This window comes from Plutella xylostella, chromosome 8, assembly GCF_932276165.1.
Source record: "Plutella xylostella chromosome 8, ilPluXylo3.1, whole genome shotgun sequence".
NCBI classification, from domain to species: domain Eukaryota; kingdom Metazoa; phylum Arthropoda; class Insecta; order Lepidoptera; family Plutellidae; genus Plutella; species Plutella xylostella.
The window spans coordinates 10,071,597-10,094,889 of record NC_063988.1 but is presented as its reverse complement, the minus strand read 5'-3'; the positions used below and the strand labels follow the sequence as shown (position 1 = coordinate 10,094,889).

The 23,293-nt window shown below is 36.2% G+C and overlaps 1 protein-coding gene across 1 annotated transcript in view; it reads left to right on the top strand.

The window, feature by feature from the left end:
* Positions 1-23,032, top strand: part of LOC119693002 (histone-lysine N-methyltransferase 2B) — a 56,967-nt gene extending 33,935 nt beyond the window's left edge. Inside the window, exons 3-4 of the mRNA XM_048622578.1 lie at positions 2,555-2,582; positions 18,747-23,032. Of these exons, the coding sequence (XP_048478535.1) occupies positions 2,555-2,582; positions 18,747-18,917 (199 nt within the window). The 3' untranslated portion in view covers positions 18,918-23,032. The remainder of the gene's footprint in view (positions 1-2,554; positions 2,583-18,746) is intronic.
* The last annotated feature ends 261 nt before the right edge of the window (positions 23,033-23,293 follow it).

Below are 23,293 nucleotides of genomic sequence, written 5' to 3'. Positions count from 1 at the left end.
AGCGATGCAGTTAGTCAGAAATACATGACTTTGGCTGCTTGGTCAGGCTTGGCTGCATATAATATTTAGAGTTTTGTTGACGTACTACCCCTAATAAATGTGGTATATGTAGGTAGTCTACGGGCTCAGAAAGGTAATATTTCGTCACAAATGAGCTCCTTATCATTATTATCCGAATCCGAAAACTTTTACAGATTACTAAACATAAAAATGAAAAAGCAAGCTTGCATCTTGTCTTGCGGGAGTCTTTGTCTCCCGCTAAACTGAACTGCAGTTTGGGAGTATTTATGTAATTTTGTATGTTATACTCTGAACAATAAATAAACGCTTACAAAAAAAACTGAGTCGCTACTGCAAGTTCGCCCCACTGTGCGCACAGTCCACGGTGTAACGTACGACCTCAAGGCTGTTGCTAGGCGCTCCGCCTGTGGTTATAGCACTCTGCTATGTACCACCTGGGCCAGCCTCACCTACATGCCTTATGTATTACATTACTATTTACTACATAGTAAAGTGCGAACTTACAAAGTGTTATAGGTTAGAGGTACGAGCGTGTTAGAAAGCAAATACTTATAAGGTCAATGTACAGAATAATTTAAGTTTATTTTTTGCAAGTAATTACCCGCTGATTAACTAAATATTTTATAAAAATATATCTAGGTAAGTAGATATTACACTCCAATGTCCAACAAAACTATACGCTTCTACAGTAATTTAACCTATTCTGTTATAAAAACATTGAACATTACTTATACCTCATTACATGAACATTAATTTTTATACGCATATTTTATGATGTTTATAAATAGATATTTTATTTAAACAATCACCTTACGTGTAAAACTAACGAACTCTTACGATGAAAATCGTGACACCAGAAATATATTTGCTCATCAACGAACGGTAAACTTTGAACAGCCTCTCGGAAAGCCGAGATTAGTATATGTTTAAAGTAAAGATGGTGTTAGCAATATGATGTACGTTTGTGGCTATGGCTACAGCTATGGCTATGGCTATGGCTCTGGCTATGGCTATTGGAGCCGCGGCCCAATGTTTGAATGCGACTTGCATAACGTAAAAGGTCCTTGCACGTTCGTGGCGGCTGCGCATGCGTTTCCATTGCACTCGGACTGATTTATTTAGAAAAGACAAAATCAACAGGGCCTCTAGAACGGGTTTTGCAATTTACGTAAACGAAAAAAGTTTTGGTTTTCTTCTGTCACCTGCCTACATTATCTGTCAAAAGTTTTATGATAGTTTCCGCTAGATGCGCCACTTTGTATGCGAGATAACTGAAACTTTTATAGTTTTCGACAATCTATCAAACCTGTACTTTACACGTACAGAGAGATTTTTACACACGATCAGAAAAATCTGCTTTACGAACATGTGAAGTATTTGTGGATTCCACGTTATAAATGATACTTAATTGAAATTTTAATAGCTTAGTATTACGAACAAACAAGAAAACTATAGGCCTTACAAATGCAATAGAAATACTTAAGCAATTTTTCTACCTAGTCTTCTATTAGTTATCTTAAAAATTCTCATGTCATAAGAAGTTTTTGCCTTTGCCAGTAGTACCTAAATAGTTTTTTTAAACGCACCTAAGTACAAGAAATTAAATATTAATTCATTTTGTATACTGACCCAATTGCTAATAGGTGTAAACCAACAATACTGATTAATCCAATCAGCCTGAGTTCAGTAAATTGTTTGTAAATATGTTATAAGTTCATCTTAGCAATCGCTTTTACATTTTAGATTTTTTAAATAGTAATATCATAGAATAACAAGTGCAAATGCTAGTCTCGTTATTCTATGGTATTATATTATTATGCTTGGTAGATTTCCTAATAGCATCCGTTCCGTGGTCAAAACGCTTTAATGATTAAAAACAAAAACATGAATAAAACCGCATAAGGGTCGGTTTCCGCGGTTTTAGTGTGCCCACAAAACTTCTAATCATTGGTACTACGTATGAAAATTGCCTTGCGTTGTGGTCTACTGCCGACAAATTAGGCCTTGTTTATTTACCTCAAGTTTTGGGAACCATAAGCTTTAAACAATAAATTGGATGCTGGTTGTGTTCTAAAAAAATATTATTCACTTTAGAGTAGTTGTAGCATGTGATAGCAATTAATATGTGGCCATATTTTATAGCTAACTACGAGCTATTTATATTTCGTTTTTACTGTACCAAATAAAGATAAGTACTCAATTATGCGCCTTACAAGACCATCTAGCCGAGTAACACAATTTTTTCACCTCCATCGTAATTCGTAATGTGTCAGTCAACCACTCATGCGTGCCTGTGACTCATCATTCATCGTCAATTTGGCAAAAAAACGTCCAACTTTACGTCTCAGACATACGGGTCAGTTTGGCTGCGCTGTCTATGGGAAGCGGTTTTTTGTTTAGTTGTCGTGGTGCAGTGGAGACGCGCCGCCGCCAAGGGGCGGTCGTTGACCTCCCCCCGCCCCCCGCGTCCCTCCGACATTCATCATAGTTTGAGGAATTCAGTAGTGCAATAATGTTTTCATTTTATTTGTAGACTGCGAGATGCATTTGCGGGGACACAGGTAGGTGTTAGAGTTTATAGTTTATGTTCTTCACAGCTTGTTTCGTAAATTGTCTTTAGACTTCGCCAGATGTTGTTCACCATAATTAACATTATGTTTTCCTTTTTTTTACGCACCAATTTTTTTGGAATTTATTTTTTTGTAAGAACCTATTCCAACGCATGTACCTACATTATTATTTATTTATCAAATGATGTATTTGAATGAGCTGTATTGATTCGTCGTCTTTTATACAGTGGTTTTACGAGTAATCAGCGCTTGAACTTCAAATGTAATGCTTCCCAACTTCCTATTATTGAAAATTCGCGTGACTGACAAACTTTGTAAGTACATATACCTACCAAATTATCTGGAATTATCAAAAGTAGTTAAGTAACCAATGTTTTTTAGGTAAGTTGACCTACAATTACCATGATAGATAGCTCTGTTTTGATTGAAATGTAGGTATGTACAGATATAGGTACACTCACCCTAATGGACACTAGCAGAACCTCTAGTACAAGTTTTAGCAATTTATGAAAACAAAAAATCTTAGTTTTCATCTGCCACCTGCATACATTATCTTTCAAAAGTTTCATGGTAGTTTCCGCTAGAGATGCCACCTTGCATGCGAGTAAACGTACTTACTTACCTATACTTTTATAGTTGTCGACAAACGATCAAACCTGTAGGGGAGACCGGGGACAAAAGTAACAGTTTGTACTTTCTGTCTGATTTCTCGTTATTAATAACATTTACGATAAAATAAATATAGTCACATAAAACTTTCGTCTATAGTCTACAAATCTCCATTATTACTTTACTTAATGCATCTCGAATTTTAGCATTTTTGAAGCCTCAAAAAAAAAAGGGAAATCGTTACTTTCGACCCCATGGTCAGGACGAAAGTAACAAGGAATGGGTCGAAAGTAACAACCCATAAATTCTGCCCAATGTTATAAATACGATTCAAAAGAAAGAACAGAAAAAACAATCAAATTATTTAGTTTAGAAAACTTCTTAAAAAACTATCAAAACTAATAAAATCTTATGACTTATTGACAAAACTAAAAAAAAACTTCTTAATATAAACTGTAAATGAGATCCATCATTTAAACTGACTAACTGATAAGAAGTTGTTTTATTTGTGCCATAATATACAATATTATGATACAAATATCTAATCAAAACAACAAAAAATAAAAATTTACAATGTGACATGGCTAACTTACGAACGTAACACGTTACTTTTGTCCTGCCGCGAGCTGTTACTTTTGTACCCATCCCCATTTTTGAAATATCAGGCGACATAACTTTAAAACAGCCCGTGTTATTCGAAAACCATTTATGACATGCTACAGACAATCTTATAATGAATCAATGAAAAAATAGTCATATGGTTCTTGGCATCTTAATTCTACGTAAACACTTAATGAATAAACACCAAAAAACTTACTTTTGGTGTGTAAAATCACGAAATGCTCACTAAAACAACCTTGCACCGCGGCACGGGCGCGGAAAATGATATCAAGCACGGGGGGCATCGCATGCTGACAACCAGCGGTCGCTTGGGACGTTAAGGCTATTGGGGAAGTCCACAGAGTCTTTGTTACTTTCTACCCGCTGTTACTTTTGTCCCCGGTCTCCCCTACTAGACGTAAGTACAGATAGGCTATCTCCGAAAGTAAATGGCAAACATCTTTCTGCAAATTCATTACAGTAAAACCATGACCGGCAAAAAAGCGTTTCAGAAATTTTATTTTTCCCTCCACAGCTCGACCGTGACCGCGCCTAAACTCGATCAAATGCATTTGCGAGTGGTTTTATTTCTATATGTACTCGCTAAAACCTTACTCAGATTTAGTACTTTTATTTTAGGCGGGCTTTGGGAGCCCTCGGCGATGTCCACTGAAAAAACAAAAAAAAACGGCTTAAGCGTCTGCCATATTTTTTTCCGGGATCCGTTTTTTGCCGGGCACAGCAGAATGATGGATGATGTGCTTTTTACATGCACCTATAGGCACATACGTAGTTACGAGTAGATAGATTTGCACGCTATGTCCATGGTTTTAATCTGAAAGGGTCAAAACAAATAAATCGACAACACGGAAAGCTACTGGACTAATCCGACATGCACAAACAGACTTCCACGCCGAAATAATTTTGAAAATAGGCTTCCTACCGTGAACTTTTATGACAAGGATTATCAAATTCAAAATTACCTATTGAGAAATTACCTATTCTAGATGTGTATCCTAAGTGCATTGTACTTATTCCAAAACGGCGATATGGTTCGCAATCGCAACCTATCACGTGACTACAAATGTGCTGCGAAATGTGGGTGACTCGCTTGTGAGCCACCTCTGACTACCCCTTCGGGGATTTCAGTCGTGAGTGCATATGTTTTGTTCTAACTGATTTTAATGTATCGTCAATCGTCACATAGACAAAACATCTCTAAAACAAATAAAGATCACATTCTAATACATAGATAGATACACTGTACTCACAGCAAAGTTTCCATGATATCATACTCTTCACACTTGACTACACAGTAGGTAGTCTTGGTAGATACTTATTAAAAACAAATGTACATAAAGTATACAAGTTAACCTCAATTCAAAGTGAAGTGAGTCCGTCAACTCGCTACTTAACTATCGCCGTTACAGTTACAATGTAACTGAACATTACATTTACAGTTAACTGTAAATTGCGGATTAAAATTTAACGCTAACTCGTAACTAAGTAGTATCTGTGTGGATCTCAGTCGGGGGTTACTCTTCTTTTACAAAAAAACGAACCAACGAGAGACGTCTCGAGATCGGTATACTCGTATTTAATGGTACGAGATAGAGTCGCGGTTAGCGCAGCAACGCTATAAAACTTCGTTTTTCATCATCTAAAGTGACCTCGCAAGGCACTTTCAGAAAGTTTTAGCTTCGATACTTGGGTGTTAAACTTTATCTAAAACGTTTTTGAACGATATACAATATAGAAGCATATATACATACACATACCTACCTAACCTTGCGTCTGCGATGTGCTTGTGTTATTTTAATAAAAACTCTTCTCTTTGCCCTTTGCTAGTAAAACGCGCGAAAAATTGAAGACAAATTAACTCGCCGCCGCGGCCGTAGGTAGCAAAAAAGTAAGGTTCCAGAGTGATTTTTTAATACTTACCTACGTACTCATGAAATTCTTCTTCATCATATTAGATAAATCTGATAAAAACCTAGTTAGGGATCAACAACGTAAAAAACGCATCTCTTACTTTGTATAGTAATTTCCGTACGAAACATTCCGTTCCTCTTCATAAAACTCATAGAAGCACATATTTCGCAATCCATGATCTAATCAGTGATTAACAAAACAGAATAGTTAATACAATTAGCACATGTCCAGTAATGGAGTTAACAGATACAGATGCTGAAACAAATGTACATCATAAATGATTCAGCAATACGAGCTTCGGGCACGGAGAGTGGACATGGACAGACAAACAGACGGAATGCAATTATTTTGCATGTGTTGTGTGTGAATTTTTAACGAGATTGACGAGTTATTTATTGATAAGTTAGGCAGACTGTCGAAACATAACATAGGGCTAGTAAGTATATATTCCTTTTATGAATCCGAGGTATTACAGTATGCAGATGTCATGTGTTTTTTTTTGTATTATCAATATTATCATTCAATATCAATAATTAAACGGTATTGAGAATATTATTTACACATAAGAAGTTTGAGTTTGGCAGTATTTTGATCGCGTTTGCCATATTTTGTCTAAGCTTTGATGGTAAGGGGCAATATAAAAAAACATAATCTAAATCGATTTCATAGGTCCCGGGAGTATATCCCCCTTCAATCTCGCAAATTTCTTTACAATACAACATACCTAGTTACGCAACCAGGTAAACCAAACCTAATCCTATTGTACCCACGTCTCACAACAGGCCACAAGGTATAATAAGATAGATGGTCGGTCAACCCCTGGAGGGTTACTCTATACTGAAGAAAAACTAATGAATTAGAGCTGTCGTGCAATCGCACCTTTAATACAACGAGATACAGTCGTGGCTCGCGCAGCAGCGCTCCGAAACTTAGTTTTTCGTCATATAGAGTGACCCCCGGGTTCCGACTAGACCCGGGTGTCCCTAGGGAGGGTTATGGGGTACAAGTAACCCGTCCCAGGGGGTGATGATATCCCGAACAATGTGGAAATCTACCTCTATTCTTGGCCACTTAGCATTTCTTAAGCGATCCTGAGTTAAAAAATGATAATACAAAAACATTGATATACAAACAAATTGAGAACCTCCGCCATTATTTGAGAACTTTCAAAAGTCTTTCAGAATTATTACCTCTCAATAGAGTAGTATCTAGTATCTACTATTTGTGTATTACCTTTATAATGGTTCTTTCTTTCTAGGTTCATAATTAAGTGGAAAGTTTAGAAACATATGCATAATAAGGCAATGGTAACGAGGTTAGAGTTTGCCTTAGTACACAATAGATACCCTTGCATCGAAATATCCTTCCACCCAAACGTTGCCTGGAAGAAATCGCTCTAAGCGATAAGTTTTTTGTAATTTTTGTCCATGTTTTTGTGTACAAATAAAGAATATCTATTCTATTCTAATAGATGTACTTACCTATCTATACACCGAATTCATTGTCGTTTTGGGACGGCTCGGTTGTCCGTAATATTCTGCCTGTGCAGACGTTTGTACCATCCCTTGATCGTGCGTCGTTAGTCCACCCCCGTGTGTGGTTGTTGTATGGAATTGTATTGCTTCCAGGGAATTACAGAAATAAAGGGTGAAAATTTGAGCAATCGCATTCAAATCGGTTTATCCGTTTCGGAGTTACGTCTATTAGTATAATACATAAACAATGCTTTATTCGACCACAAGTTGGTTAAACAATTTAAAATGCATTGAAATTTGAACACCCTATACCTTTTCCACCGCTCTAAGTGAGTCGGAAGTAAAAAAGCACGCAATGCACCGTAAAAAATATCAAGCTTTTAAATCAAAATGGCACTCTGGCATTCCTTATTATGTAAATAAATTATCCTTTGGATTAACCCTTATCAGTAAGTAAATCCGTGTCGGCCTATAAACAAGTAGCATAAGCTTACCATAACCATAAGGCCTTGGTCTCCTATTTACGCCGTAGGTCGCGTCCAGCGTCACGCCGTAGGCCGCGTCACGATGCTCACTATAGAAATGTACTGATGCGGTCTCCCTCACACGCCGACGTTGGCGCGTAGATGTAATGAGCATCGCGACGCGGCCTACGGCGGTGACACTTGACGCGACCTACCGAGTAAATAGGAGACCCGGGCCTAAACTTATCAAAATACCTACGGGTGAAACGGTTTTGACAAAGAAAACTGTCAATTAAATCACGAACACTTGAGTGCAAAATCAAATTCTCAAGCGTAATTTTTTTGGTCAGCCGCTGAAAATTGGCTGTAAAATGATATTATTTAAATGCCAAATCTGTCATTCTTATTCCCCCTCAAAACCGGAGTTTTTGACGCATTTTACATAATATAGGGGTCGCGCTGTCAGCTCTATTAATCTATTTAACAAGGCAGAAATGCAAATTAAAGGAGAGCTTGCTAACATTTCCCTTTGATTTGCCGGCAAGTTCATCTAGATGTCAACTTAATTAATTTAAAAGACTGTCTGTTTAAGAGAAAATTCTACCTTATTTTGTGGAATGAGCACTGCTCCCCACGAAAACTACATTTGTCTTGCTTAATTAAGGTTTTATTATATATCATTATCATTTAAAAAAATAAGTACCTAATTTTGTTTTTTTAATCTTGTTTTTCCCCTGAAGTTGAGTAATTGACTAATCATCTTCTATTTCAGTCAGTTGACTAACTTCACTAAGCTCAAGTTAAAGTACACCTACCTACAGCTACTTTACGGTACAAAACAAAGTCTCTACACGAAAAACTTTGCATAATTTCTTACAAACTGGCAACCCAAGTAACATTTTTGGTTTTAGAAAGGTTTTGAAAAGGTTCTAGAACCTTTGTATGGAAATCAACTCGTGAGTCTTAGAAGGCTTAATAACCTTATATTAACCTTATATTAACCTCCTGAGTGCAAAAAGGGCCCACGTTTTAGAACCTTTCTGAGAGCTACAGCAAAACCTATAGCTCAAACCCAGAACCTTTTGAAATAGTTACACAGAACCTAAATAAAACCTTCACAACCTTAATTTAACGTTAACATAACCTTGGAAGACAGATTTAAGTTCTAAATTAGTCCTGGATGTAACTCTACTATAACTTGAAAGATATTTGATGGATATTTGTAATTCCTTTCCAGCCCCCGTATTATGTAACTCCGAGTCGGGTTGGTTGGTATAAAATGGCTGACAACTTAGAGCATTATTAATTAATAACTTTTTACTGACTTATCTGATTTCACAAACGTTTATGTTGAATGTAAGGATATATTGGTAGGCTTCTTGCATATTTCTTTCATATTTTTGGTGTTTTCGGTTAATAAGTCTCTAAGTTGATACCAATTATGACCGGTTGCTAACTCTCAAAAAGTTACAAAATACGGGGGCAGGACTCTCGGGTTTTAAAATGTTTCTGTGTAAGATATTATAATAATTATAATAATTGGCGCCATTACCTTTTCCAATATTCAAAATGGCTAACTTGTAAGTGTTGTATTAATAAAAAATATAGTAAGTAGTTAGGCTGAAGTCAGGAAATATGAAAAACTTGTGCGACTAGCACTTTATTGTGATACTTTAGGATAATAGTTCTGTATACGTGACGGGCTTTTTGTAAATAATAAATTTGAAGATATTTTAATAAAAAAATATATATAAAAAATTATGTTTTGTGTAAAGTTATATTAGAAATTAAAGTACTATCTATATAAAAAAATATACATTTGGAATAGTATAGCGCACGCTACTGAATTTTCCCCTACTTAATTAAAATGTATCTTTTTGCTAAGTTTTTTTTTATTTCCGTAAAAAAATATGGCGGCCGTTAGGGAATGACTAAAAAGCATTAAACATATTTTGGGGATGCCTCTAAAGCTTTAAAATATTCTTGACGGACTTAAATCATACCTTTAGCTCATAGCCAGTGACTTAATGCTTTTGGTTTTCACCACGTAGTCCTAATTTGTTTGCCTAGACAACTCTCATCAGCCTAAAGGTTAAAGATAGGATTTAAAAATGACTTATAAGTGATTTTAACATTCCATAACTTATGGTTGTATCAAGGTAAAAAATTTAACCTTAAGCTCTCACTTTAGCATAATGCTTAGCTTTTCAAGAACTTAATCAGGAGTCTACGACAACTATAAGATCCTAGAACTAAATGCTCTTGAAATTCAGGTTAAAATATCGTTAATTTAAACTCTTACCAGCAGCTCCAAGGTTGTATTAATAAACAATTAGTTTTAGGACTTATTAATCATTCTCAATTACTCAATATGACCAGATAGCAAAGGTTAACCTTTTCACGACTTTAATAAAACCTAAAGGCATTTTTTACAACCTAAGCTCGAATGAAATGTTACTTGGGAGTGACAGGTATAAATAATAAAACCTGCAGAAGACTTAATTCTAAAGGTCATCCATTTTATTTATTACAGGACTTGGAATATACTTTTTTATGAAAAGAACTTTTTCTCGCAGCTTAGACGACACGCAAATTCCAAATAGAACGTTTTTTCTATGTACTATCAATAAATTCTTTAGACTGTTCTACTTATTCTCGTACCTTTGATGTTTTGTAAACGTAATAATTATGTACTTATGTAGAATGAAGTACTAAGTAATTTTGCGAATTATTTCACACCATTACACGCTTTGCCACAGAGCTAAGACTATTAAAACCCAATCTACTTATCATGTCTATTGAGCAGCTCACATTTTTTTATAAAAAAATAAATATGTTTCTTTCTTTGGTGACTACAAAAGTACTTCCGTCGTTGTTATCTCTACCTAGGTATCTGCCTAATGTTTCCCTGTATTTCTATTTATTGTCTTCTCCTTTTACTATGTACTAACCCCGGAATAGCTTCACCAGAGCCCAGCCGTAATAATAATAGCTACCCACAGTACCCACCCTTAAGGCTAATTTAATTACACATGAGCAAAAGCAATAGAAATAAGAGAAACATAACGTTCACACGTAACAGAGGGGTCACTACGGAAATCTACCGAACGAACGATCGAGAGCTGTCATGCAATCGGTGGGGACTCGTGGTTAACGCAGCGCCCCAAAGCTTAAGAAAAACTAAAACTAAATTTTGAATTTATATAAAAAAAACTTTATTTTATAATAATAAACACGAAAAATACAGAAATATTACGCCAAACTGTTAAAACAGTTTATCGGCAGACATGCTCCCATAGAAGAAGTTTCTAACTCCCTTTTAGAAGCTATCCACTACTCTATGTCGTTGCACTAACCGTGCCTATTGCGAACTAGCCTAGAACTCCCGTTCGTTCGTTTTTCTTTTTATATAGTGACCCCCCAGTCAGGTTGCTGCGAAAAACGTCCGTATAGGCGTCCAAACGAAACGACCTATCAGCACCGTATCATATAAAAATCCACCACTGAAAGCCTGAAATTCAGGAGAGTGAAATACGCTGTAAGGGTCAACATCGTCTGGCACATCTCTTTATAGGGTGGTATTTTATCAGTGATGTAGGGCCACTTGCACCAACATATTAAGTCTAATTAATACTAGATTTAGTGTCAAATTCTATATGGATTGTCGTTTCTTAAATCGAGATTTGACACTAAATCTAGATTTAAATGTTTTTGCAAGTGGCCCCTAGCCTCCTAACTATTAGTAGAAATGTCAGACGCAGGAATTTTCATTCACTTTATGTGGTAAGTACATTTAGTCATTATGGGCTCAGGAGGCTAGACAAGACACATCTAGTTTGTAAGGTTAAGATGTCCGATGTCTCTTGTTTTGTGTTACTAAACTTGTGAAGTTAATAGTTATGATGATAAAGTTACAGGATATTAATAGATATAGGATCTGTTAATGTGTGTGTGTGTAAAAATGCTTATTTTGCGATAAAAATGTTACAGATATATTGATAAAACTGTCCATATGTTTGGCATATCTTTGATTAAAGTCATATGAATGAAGCAATGATTACAAAAAAAGTCCTATACTTACCACAGTGGGCGATAGAAGGCTGATGATGACGGATGTTATTTTCAGTAGTCAACAGTTTTGCGAGCATGATCACTGATTTAATTCCACCCTATATAAATATTGTATACGTGTATAGATGAGCGAGCGCTGTATCTAAGATGTAACGCCTCATATCGATTTTCCCTCATACACACCCATCCATAACTACACACGCACATCCACGCCAAAACTACCCTTATTCCAAGGATATAAAGGCTGGTGTCGCACAAAATTAGCCCTAACCCAAAACTGGGTAAGGTCACAATATAATTCGTCGTGGGTTTTGTCAGGAGCCTTCGTTATTTGATGAACAGTTTCTTGGAATTGTTTTTGTATATTATTTATTTTGTTTTCGAGGTCGTTGGAAAGTTTTTCACTTAAGTGTCTATTTATACTTTTATTATAGAATCGTCAGGCACGTGGAGGATTTGTGAGCGACGGGGCGAGCCGTGGGAGGCGTTCAATTTGAATGTTTTAGGGTTCCGTACCGCAAAAGGAAAACATGGAAACGGAGAGTTAATTTAATGACTTTTTTCATGAACGAAACCTATTTTTTGCCAATCAGAGCATACAAAAAATCCATTCGTGCAAATTAGGCCAATGACAAATATTAATTTTAAAAATGCTTATTGTTTCAGTAAAAAAATCATCGTAGGCTCATAGTTAAGTCTCGTTAAAATCAGTATCAAATTATATGAAAAACTTATGTTTTGAGTTTTAAAATCATACTCTGTCCTCGGGTCAACTCGGGCTAAGCTTCAGTTAAATTAAAACACGGTGCTAGTGGCCTCGCGAAATTAGTGTAATGCCGCGCTCAGCCTTTTAATGAAATTAATGTCTACAAATTGGATTTGCTAATTGCGACTTTTCCCCGTGACCCTTGTCCATTGCTGCTTTTTGCTTCCAATTATATACATATAGGTTCTTACCTTGGTTCTTACAGAATGATTTTATGAAAGCTTTATTTTAAAAAAGACAGTTTATAAATTAAAGTTACGTTCTTATCTATGGCAGTCACATTTCTAATGGTCAAATGGCCAAAAATTAGAATAGCTAATCTTTATTTCGTAAAAAACATGGATCCAGTAAAAAAACTTTTTAACGCTTTTAGCGTCGTTTTCTGCGAGACAACCTTTGAACCAAAAATAGACCTCCTCAATTCTTCACACCTTCCCACTAGATGCTTCTTCTTACTCCCAGGGAGGACTTCATAATAGGGCTACAGCTATTCTACTCCACCACCGGCCGCTTGGAATAACAAGTATACCAGTCTTCAAACTCAGCCCACCTAGTGACCCCGCTCACCCAATTCACAAGAGTCAATGTACAGCGTGATGCAAGAATGATCCACGACAGGGTTATACAGGGTGGCGGGGGGAGGGGCGAGGCGCCACCCCCTGCGTGAGTGGGGACGGGGCGGGGGCAGTTTTGTTTTTTGTCGTGATTGAAAAGTTTTTTTTTAAGGCTTAAGCGTTTTTTGTCTTGCAAGTTTGCTTTTGTCTGTGGAGCGAAGTTTCTTTTGTAGTTATGTTTTAAATGTTTCTGCTGATTTAAAGCTGTGCCTAATGTACTTAAAGACGCAATGTTTTAACATAGTTGCTATACCTACGTAGATGTAGGTAAGGTACTTATTTAGAATCCCAATATCTCGATTTTATTTGTAGAGCGCGAAATATTGTCGGCTCTTAAACCGGATATCCGGCCCCACCCCCTCGAAGTATCCGGTACAATTTTTTACTCCGACGAAAAAGTTTCGGGAAATTCATTTTTTTTCGTTCACCAGAGAGGATTTAATTTTATTTCGCAGTAAGAGTTTTTTTTTTACTTTTTCTACATTTGTAGGTACATGTAAGTTATTATTTCATGCGAATTCAGTGTTAAAATCTATGAGAAACAAAGCACGTTCAATATTTTTATGGACGTAGATAAAAGACACTCAGTTTAAGTACTTTCATATTCATATTCATTTATTCGTTGCAACTTTACCAGCTAGCTATTAGTAAATTGTATTATAATAATTAATCTTAGACCGTCAATACTTGAAAGGAACTTATTCAATTTCCTTTCCTGCAACTCGTAAATTACTTAATTAAATAAATATGTGTAAAATTAACTCATATATTTTGTAAAGTATGCAAGTAATAATACCGCTGATTACATGCTTTACATTAAAAACAGAACATAGTATCCCATAACTTTATTTGTGGTTGCATTTTAATGAAAATTCTTGCAACATATTTTTTAATCTATAAATTCCTTGTGGTTGAGGGTTTCTAATTTTACCGAACATTCAATGAAATGTATCGCCCCCGACGAAGTATTATATTAAAGGAAACAACTCAAAAAACAAGAGATTTGGAGTTTTTAATATAAACGGGGCAAAATCAACTATATCTAGACTATACTATATCAGAGCTTGGATTACAAAATCTCTGATTATTGAGTTGTGCCCTATATTACTACAGGATCGGTAGGTATACAGGTTTCCCACGGCCAACCATTTGAAGGAAAAGTACCTTAAATATAAACGATACGACATTTTACTGGAACACACTGTCTTGTATATTTTTATCATACAGACGTACATCTACATACACATTAGCATACTAGCTACATAATTATAACACCGCGCACCGGTGAAGACACCGCCCCATAAAGCAGAAAATTCCCCACACTAAGGGCCTCTACTTAAATAATTAACAAATGCGAGTTACAACTTAGTTAAAAACATGATTCCCATAAAATAACAGTTTCTATAATTCGCAACGTTGCGGTCTCAAGGCAATTGAGTCAATTGCCACTTGACCCACGGTCGGATGCGAGGACCCACGACTTGTTACTGATTGATTCTTACTGAATCCAATGATAGCAGGGACCTTTGCTCTTTGAGTAGTGGCTGGCACAAGTTACTGTTAGAGTAGTGGTATATTATAGAGGCAAAGATATTAATTATTTGCACTGAGAAAACTTTTTTAAATATATGGATAATGAGATTTACACTGTATTTTTTAAGATCGAAATTAGAACAAAGAATATTGTTACGTTATGTCATTTTTAAATTAATAAATTGGGCCTTCAGAATCGCGTACCCTTTTACCCTTAGGTATGTGAAAGACAGACGGACGTAATTGTACTATGTTTTAGAATAAATCTACACATCAATAATTTTGAATGGAACATTCAACAAACTTCATCTGTTGTTTTTAAAATAATTGTGCGCGCGAAATTATTTACTTGGTACTACTTACTGTTTTCCCCATATTGTACCTATTGTGTTTGGATTTATTTATTTGTTATTAGCTAGAGTAGTTTCGTTTTAAATACCATATTGCTGTACTTAAGTATTTATTATTTATCAAGGCACACAAGTATGTAAGTAACCTTTATTTACTGAGACACAAAGGAACCGCAGTACGAGGCTAATTTATTTATACGTTTTAGAGCTGAATTGTTAATGAGAGTGTCAAGACTAGGACAGTAGGCTACCCACAGAAATATCTAGATTAAGGGATTACTCCGACTTTCCGACTAACATAAATAGATTAGGGCGCCACACTATAACCACTAATTGCCTCCCTCTGTCTGTGTGGTGCGGTTGGGGTGCCAGAAATCGTCTAAAGAATCGATTTGGACTGTCACTTTAGCATAAAACGAGGTGCTATGAGGGTCTAGAACAGGTTCGATAGTTTGTCAAAAACTATCGAAGTTTACGTTTTCTCGCATACAAAGAGGCGCCTCTAGCGGAAACTATCATGAAACTTTTGACAGATAAGTAATGTACGCAGATGACAGAAGAAAACGTTTTTTTTTTCGTTTTCGTAAATAGCAAAACCCGTACAAGAGGCTATGGTTGGTGGTTGTCGGCAATATAGTATAGTGACGTCAGTGTCTAAAGTGAAGTCAAAATAACATTTACGATGAAGTAATTTGTGGCAAATTCAATACATTTTTAATCCGAAAATGGTTGCTAAAACATGTTTGCGATATAGACCAATATTTATGGAGATTATCGCGACGCGACTAATATTCTATATTCCCGTATAAATATATTATATTTGAATTGTATTTACCTGCGTATAATTTATTTAGGTGTTAAGATAGATAGACATGGCATTATCTATAGTAGTCTTTGGACATGGCCACTGGTGCACTATAACGTTGCTTCGAAATCGGAGAAGGCCTTTTATATCGATTGAGCCCTTTATAAATTATGCGGGTATCCATTAGCTACTGCCACAGAAATTATTGGATTGAATTCAAATATTGTATTTATGGACTTTATTATGTTGTGTTGTTCAAATCAGACCAAAAACTTAATAGAACATAAGGCTGGTATTTTATGTTTATCATGAGTACTTACCGGCATGCAAATATTCGTGTCTTCTAGTTATATCAATTAGGTAATAAATAGGTAGGCTAGGTTCTTCGTTTCATAACCAAGAGAGGGCGTGTAAAGGTCGTTTCATACTAATGACACTGGCATTTCACGATATAGTGTCATAATGCTACTTTAGAGCTATAGTTTTGGCACTAAAACCCAGTGATTTGTAACTAATTTAAGTGCTAGTTATGTCAGTGGCATATGCTTTAGTGTTTCGATTTTAATTAAACTTGCAGCCATGATTTAGATTTAGATACCAACTCGGTAAAAGTAGGTATCCAAGAGTATCCATTCATTTTTATGTGGTAGAAACATCAACATTATATTTTCCTAATATCAATAAAATAACGTTGTTATTTTTCTAACATAAACTGCGAAATGATTGCCAATTAAAAATATATCAATTTCTTAACATTCAAGTACTTACGACTTTTCCTCTTTTGCCTACAACGATTACTTGTAATCGGCTTTTTGTGAAAATAACGAGCTCCTAAGTATACACCTAGCAACAAAGTATTAAATCTCCCGTAATATTCTGGTACTTGAGCAGTCTTGTGAGTGATACTCAGAACCCGTGGGAGCTTCGAGTGCCAATTAGGGCATGTCGTCCTCTGTCTAGTCTAATTCCAGAATAATGAAACACGCGTAACGTAATTGCTCGGATAAAATGATTAAACACCGATCTACAGTAGCATACGGACAGAATGTAGCCATTTTAACTCTTGAAAAGAGGCGTTTAAATTGTATTTGTGCACCCTGTGTCTGTGGCAAGAATGTCATCAAAGTAACGAAACGAAAAGACCAGTTGAATGCGATTGTTTTTGAGATGATCTGCTGATGTGCCGGTTTTTAAATTCAGCAACGATTTATTATGTTATGTAGCAGCAAAGATACTTTTTTTGTACATTTCTGTTATAAGTAAGGCTATAATAGGTGTAAGAAGAACCAGTCTGGCTAATTAATCGATAGCGATATATCACATTTCTTACCGCGAAACTCTTATAAGCGCGGCCCAATATCTTGCAAGATTAAACCGTGTATTGTGCTCGAGCTAGCGCTAATGGAACATCGCTAATGGCTGTAACGGGAATCGAATGTCGTACCTATCTATGTATTTGTGGGCTGAACCATTAGTATCGGATTTCTCCCGTCCTTCAGTAATGCCGCGCCAAAGCGTCTAAGCTTCAATCTAAAGAGGATTATTTCTCTTGGTGCGGAATTTTCCGCAGATAATTATTATATTTTTATGTCTAAGCTATTTTGTGTTGGTAGAAAATTGATTGAAGTAGGTATTATGTAAAGAGCACTTGTTATGTACCAGCGATAAGTCCATCTAATTGGCACGTGTACCGGCTTAATAAATATAAAAATTATTTGCCGAATACTGTAGATTTTTCCTTCTAAATGAAGTGAAACGAAAATGTTGTTTAAGTTGGCATAATATTGGAATAAAGATCAAACAGAGCTCTCAGGATAATGAAACGTTTAAAATAAATGAATGATGGCGCCATAAAAATATTGGCGTAAAAGGCAGAGAAAGCCTAAAATATGGTATTTAATTTATGGGTTGTTCTTGGGTCAAAGAATCATCAATACTAAACATAATAAGATATAACATTATGTATAATGAGATATAATCTTCGAATCATCTATCATTCGTCAGTAAATCTCAATATGAAAATGTTTGCGATAAGAACTTATCTCTTTGGGTGCCTACATACGTGGCTTAAAGATTAATTGCTGCTCACCATGTATGTTTTAAATTGACTACCGATAGTCTGGATGCTTCAACATCGGCATGTGAAGCCGCGGACACGCGCACGCGTTAAAAAACAACACGCAAACTTGACCGACATTTTTTTCTGCATCCATAAATTCATGGACGCATTTTTTCTCACACGCAACATAACATTAAGCATTTCTAGGAAAACTTATTATCTCTCCGCTTAAACATATATTCGCTTTTTCCTTTTTGCAAAGTCAATTATCGTTACTCATTCAGTGTGTTTGCGTTAGAAATGGATGCTTAACTTTGCTTTGGTATGGAAATGGGCAATTACACAAATATTTTGTTGTACAAAATACAGCGTTTAGGCCGCGTCCCGATGCGCGACAAAGATTGTGGAAAGTGGTCGTTTCCTGTCACTCTTATCGTCTCTTGCTGTTTTACTATTTACTGCATTGTTTCAATCCGGTATTACTCATGGTTATTGTCACATTCTTCTTATCAGAAATACCTGCAGGTTTTATCGGAGAATACAGTACCCCTAGTGCCTACCCCAATTTAAGTTCGATCTTCCTTAAAACAAGACTTGCACCAATAATGCAAGCCCCATATGCACGATTGGAGACTCACCGACTGACATCAACTATGGCTAACCTAAGTTTTTTAAATCTAATCTGACTAATCCTAATCCTACCACAATGACAAATGCTAGTCTATCTCAAGAGTTTGTCATGAACACGCTAACAAGAACGCTGGCCAATAGGTCAGTCACTACGATCTTCCAACCAATGTCATTCCATCCCTCTAACTCTACACAAACCTGCACCTTCACGTCAAATCTAACCAACTGTCTCTCTCTCTCTTTCCAGCCAAAAAGGCTACATCGGCCCCTGGAGTTGGACGACGGTGACGGCGACGGGCGACTGACTGCGGCCTCCGCGCGGGCCGCCGCCCGCGCTGCCGCCCTGAGCGGGCCGCGGGGGGTCTGCGGAGTGAGAGCAGCCGGGAGGGAACCCGGGAACGGGAACCAGCCTTCGTGAGGAGAGGAGTGTAGATGGAGAGGCGGTTATAGCGGTGTGTTATCTGACCCGGTGACAGCGTTGTGCAATCTTGTCTAGGAGAGGTTTGATAGTTTGAAGACTGGACGCGACCTACGGCGTAAATAGGAGACCGGGCCTTACGTGTCGCTAACTGATATAACGTCACAAATGCTGTTTGACGGAAAATTTTATCGTAATATCGAGAAGTTTGCATACGTCACCGGGGCAGATCTGATACGCTTAGCACTAAAACTTACCTCTTCTTCAAGTTGCGTACGAACTAGAGACGTGAAAGCGAAGGTTCGTTTGGAAAGTTCCCTGAATTCCCTAGTAGTGCGCGCATGAACATATCCGTCCGACGAGAGACAGACCCCCGCGGCTCGCCCAACGCCCACCCTGTACAGGAATTGTACTCTGACTCTATTCAAATGTATATTCTCACGTCTTGCCAATTTAAATGCTGTCTATGGTCACGCGCGGAAACTTTATCACGATCTTGGGAAATCAGCGGTACATCACTAGAGAGAGTACGAGCGAAAGTGATTAATTAACGCATCACTAATTAAATTACTTTCCTGACACATCTAAATTAATTACTCACCAGGAGATAAATGGATGAAGTTGGAAGGACTCGTTTTGATCTCATCAGTAAATGCGATGTAGGTCAGAGAAGCGACTCTACATATATTCATGTTGGTGTTTTAGCAACGCAAACTAAATACGTACAAAATCATTATTTGGGATCTATTTCTTTATTTCCAGCTATCCAATATTTTTTATTAAGTATAGTTGTTGTACGGATTCACATCTAGGTATGCATATAGATGGTATAACAGTAAACGCGCGACCATAGTATCAGCATTTGACTTGCCAAGCAGTATGGAATTGCCAATGTAGCTTACGAACTTTAAAAGAGCATCTACGGTAAAATATCTCTATAATATTTGTATTTATGTCCTGCTCTGTAACTTTAATGTGTCACGTAGCCATTAAGTATATGTTGTCTCTACCTATTTAATGAAGACTGTCTAATGTGAACGCCACTTGCAGTAGGAAAGATGAACCTCTGACATGTGAAAGTATGATATTGCATTTACGATGTTTGAACAGTGGTTTCAGGTAAACCCCTGCTTTTTCAATGTTTAATATTATGAAACTGTAATTCGCAATACATTGTGCCTATTTAATGAACTATTTGTGAGACGGATACACGGCTGATAAGTCTAAAAATGTGTCGGAGAAATTAGCAAGATTGAAAACAGGGAGATGTTGATACTAGAGGCAATAATGGATGTATTTATAGTTTATAGATGTGAAGAAGGAAATTTCAATTTTGCTAATTAATCCGCTGGAATGGGGGAGAGGGAGATGGAAAATTTGATGATGGCGCCACTGGCGATTGCCCTTTCGTGATTGGTGGGAGCATTTGGCAATTTGATGAACTAATCATCTGATTGGCTAAGCTCATGGGATGCTGCCACGGCAGTAATCGTCGACACCATCCCTTCAACCGAAGGTTGTCGTTTAAAGACTGTATTCAGAGTGAAATTATAAAAGCCGTGGTCCGTGTCTGGGTTTAATATATCGCTAATCGTTTATCTATCGGTTGTGATAGGTCGTCACGGTTGGACAGACTTACATATAGGCAATGCTCTTAATTTTTACATAAGTACTCGCTAAACCTACAATAGTTCTAACTCGTTATGAATGTGACATTAGCATGTGAGATATAGTAAGTGATTGATAGATTCATCGACTCTAATAATTAATTATGTATGTTGAACGTAGATGCTCTTCTACACAACCATATCCTAATTAAGTGTCAAAGTATTGAAGTACAGTGAGGGATGGAGTGCATAATGAAAAATTATAAAAAATACTATTTTAGTTTGTGATATTTATAACATTTTTAGCGCGACGGTGGACGCGCCTTAGTTCCAAATGAGTGCAATGAAAATTGAACTGTATTATTATAGATTTATGTAGTTAGAAAAGTTAAGAGGTACGATGCATTTAATTTGTCTCCTAGGGACCTCTCTATGTTAAGCAAATTTTTCTTGAAATACCTATATTTTGCTTGATAGCAAATGAGAATGTATACTTTAACCATAATAGCTATAAAACAGCCAAATAATTAAGTTTGGAATAATCAAATAATCTGTTTCAGAATAGTTCAGAACAGCAAGTCGTTAATATTATAGCTAACCTATAAAATATTGATTTAACTGGCGAGCAGTTTAATGACAATTTGATCTCTGTCTATTATACTATTTAAGTGTAATAAACCTAAGAATTTGCCATTGATATAATTACACAATCATGTAACAGTATTGAATTGAAAAAAAAGTTTTAAGTAACTTTGGGAATATTTTGAATTCCCGGGACTTTTTCGATACAACACTAGTACTTAGAGTAAGATAAATTCAGTTACTGGCAGCAGTGCAACACTTCTGACACAAACTTATAAATCTATGAGTGGATCTTTATGTAAACTTGCCGAAAATGCACCTAGTCAACGGAATGTAAGTTTTGATACTTTACGGAAATGATTTTTTTTATAGATGTTCTAAAATACAGCGCCTCTATCGGTCACTGCGGTGAAACAAATGGCAGACGATGCATTTCAGTTAATAAAATGGCAAGAGGTACATCTTCTTTTCCGTAAATTATCAAATGAGTAAATTGCACTCAGCACAAAGGGTCAGAAAAGTTTGATGTACTTATTTTCACCGAAGTTTGTATAAATCCCGGGATTTTTTCTGAAACAGTTATGGAATATGCAATGTTGTCTTATACATAGATTATTCCGAGACATACCAGTATACAGGTAATAAGATAGCTATCACAATTTATTATTAATATGAAATATCAAATTTAATTGTAATGAGAACTTAGGCGGAGTAAAATGTAATCAGACAGAACGCCATGGCAGGGTTATTATGTACCTAACCAACAATGAAAGCCATCTGTTTCCAACAGACCGAGCTCCAATAATGACTAGGCATTACTTTGGATTTCATAAAACAAATTAAAATTGTAAAGTGTTATTATTATGTGCATCTATTATCAATTAAGAATATGCATGTAAACGCAACGGCAGGCGCAATTGAACTTTACAATCGTATGTTCACGATCGTTGACGGATAAAATCAAAATCGATGGACAGAGGTTCTATCACAGGTTATTTGGTAGTTTGTCGAAAACTGTAGAAGTTTACGTTTTCTCGCATACAAAGTGGCGCCTTTAGCGGAAACTATAATGAAACTTTTGACAGATAATGTATGCAGATGAGACGTATTACATTTTTCGTTTTCGTAAATAGCAAAACCCGTACTAGAGGCTCAGGAAGGTACATAATAACGATGCTGGGGGTCGCTCTATATGACGAAAAACTCAGTTTCGAGCACTGCAGCGCGAGCCACGACTCTGTTGCATTGTATTAAACGTGACGATTGCACGACATCTCTCGATCGTTCGGTTTTCGTCATTGTAGAGGTGTAGAGTAACCCGTATTATTGTTCTTTGCCCACTTAAAATAGGAACAATATTTTGTCTCTGGTCTCCTAACGGAAAATATCGGTTAAAACTATTTATTTCGTTATTTTTAAGTTTTCGATATTTTTATCTTGTTCTTGTTACTTTTCTTTGGAATCTTTATTGAATATAGATGTAGTTACGTGAAATTCTCAAGTATGTTAAAAAGGCGGGAACCGAAAAGCGGTAATATTACTAAAATACTAAGTATCATAAAATATTATAGGTAAATATAGTAGTCAACCTATTTTAATAAAAATATCGGCGAATATTAGGTACTTTTCTAGTGTAAAATTCCATTTTTTGTAAACCGGTTATCTTTGAAAATCATACCGTTACGAAACGGTATTCTTTAAAACTATACCGATATATTCCGGTTTCGTTTCCCGTTGCTAAAGTGACGTTGTTATTATTCTGGTACTCAACTATTCCACGTGTTTCCTGATTGTAATTTAACGAAACATACGCTTCTGAAGTGTTATATTACATAATGTAAATATAGGACAAACTATTATTATTAAATAGTGAATGTTGTAATTTGTATATAAGTAAACAAAAAATAAATTTTAAATACATAGATACAAATTGTGTGTGCTTATTTCTGTTCACCTAATTTCCCCTGTAGTTCAGTAGTAGGTAGGTATTTTATAATCATAACATACATACCATTATACATAGGTATATACTGAAAAGATAAGTCGGGAATGGAGGGAAGTTAGCTAATTTTACTTAAAGAAGACATTTCAAAATTACATATGACATAACAAACAACAAACAAACACACACTCACACCTTGTACGATTGTACTCCCTTACGGGGTAGGCAGAGGTGCATTGCTGCAC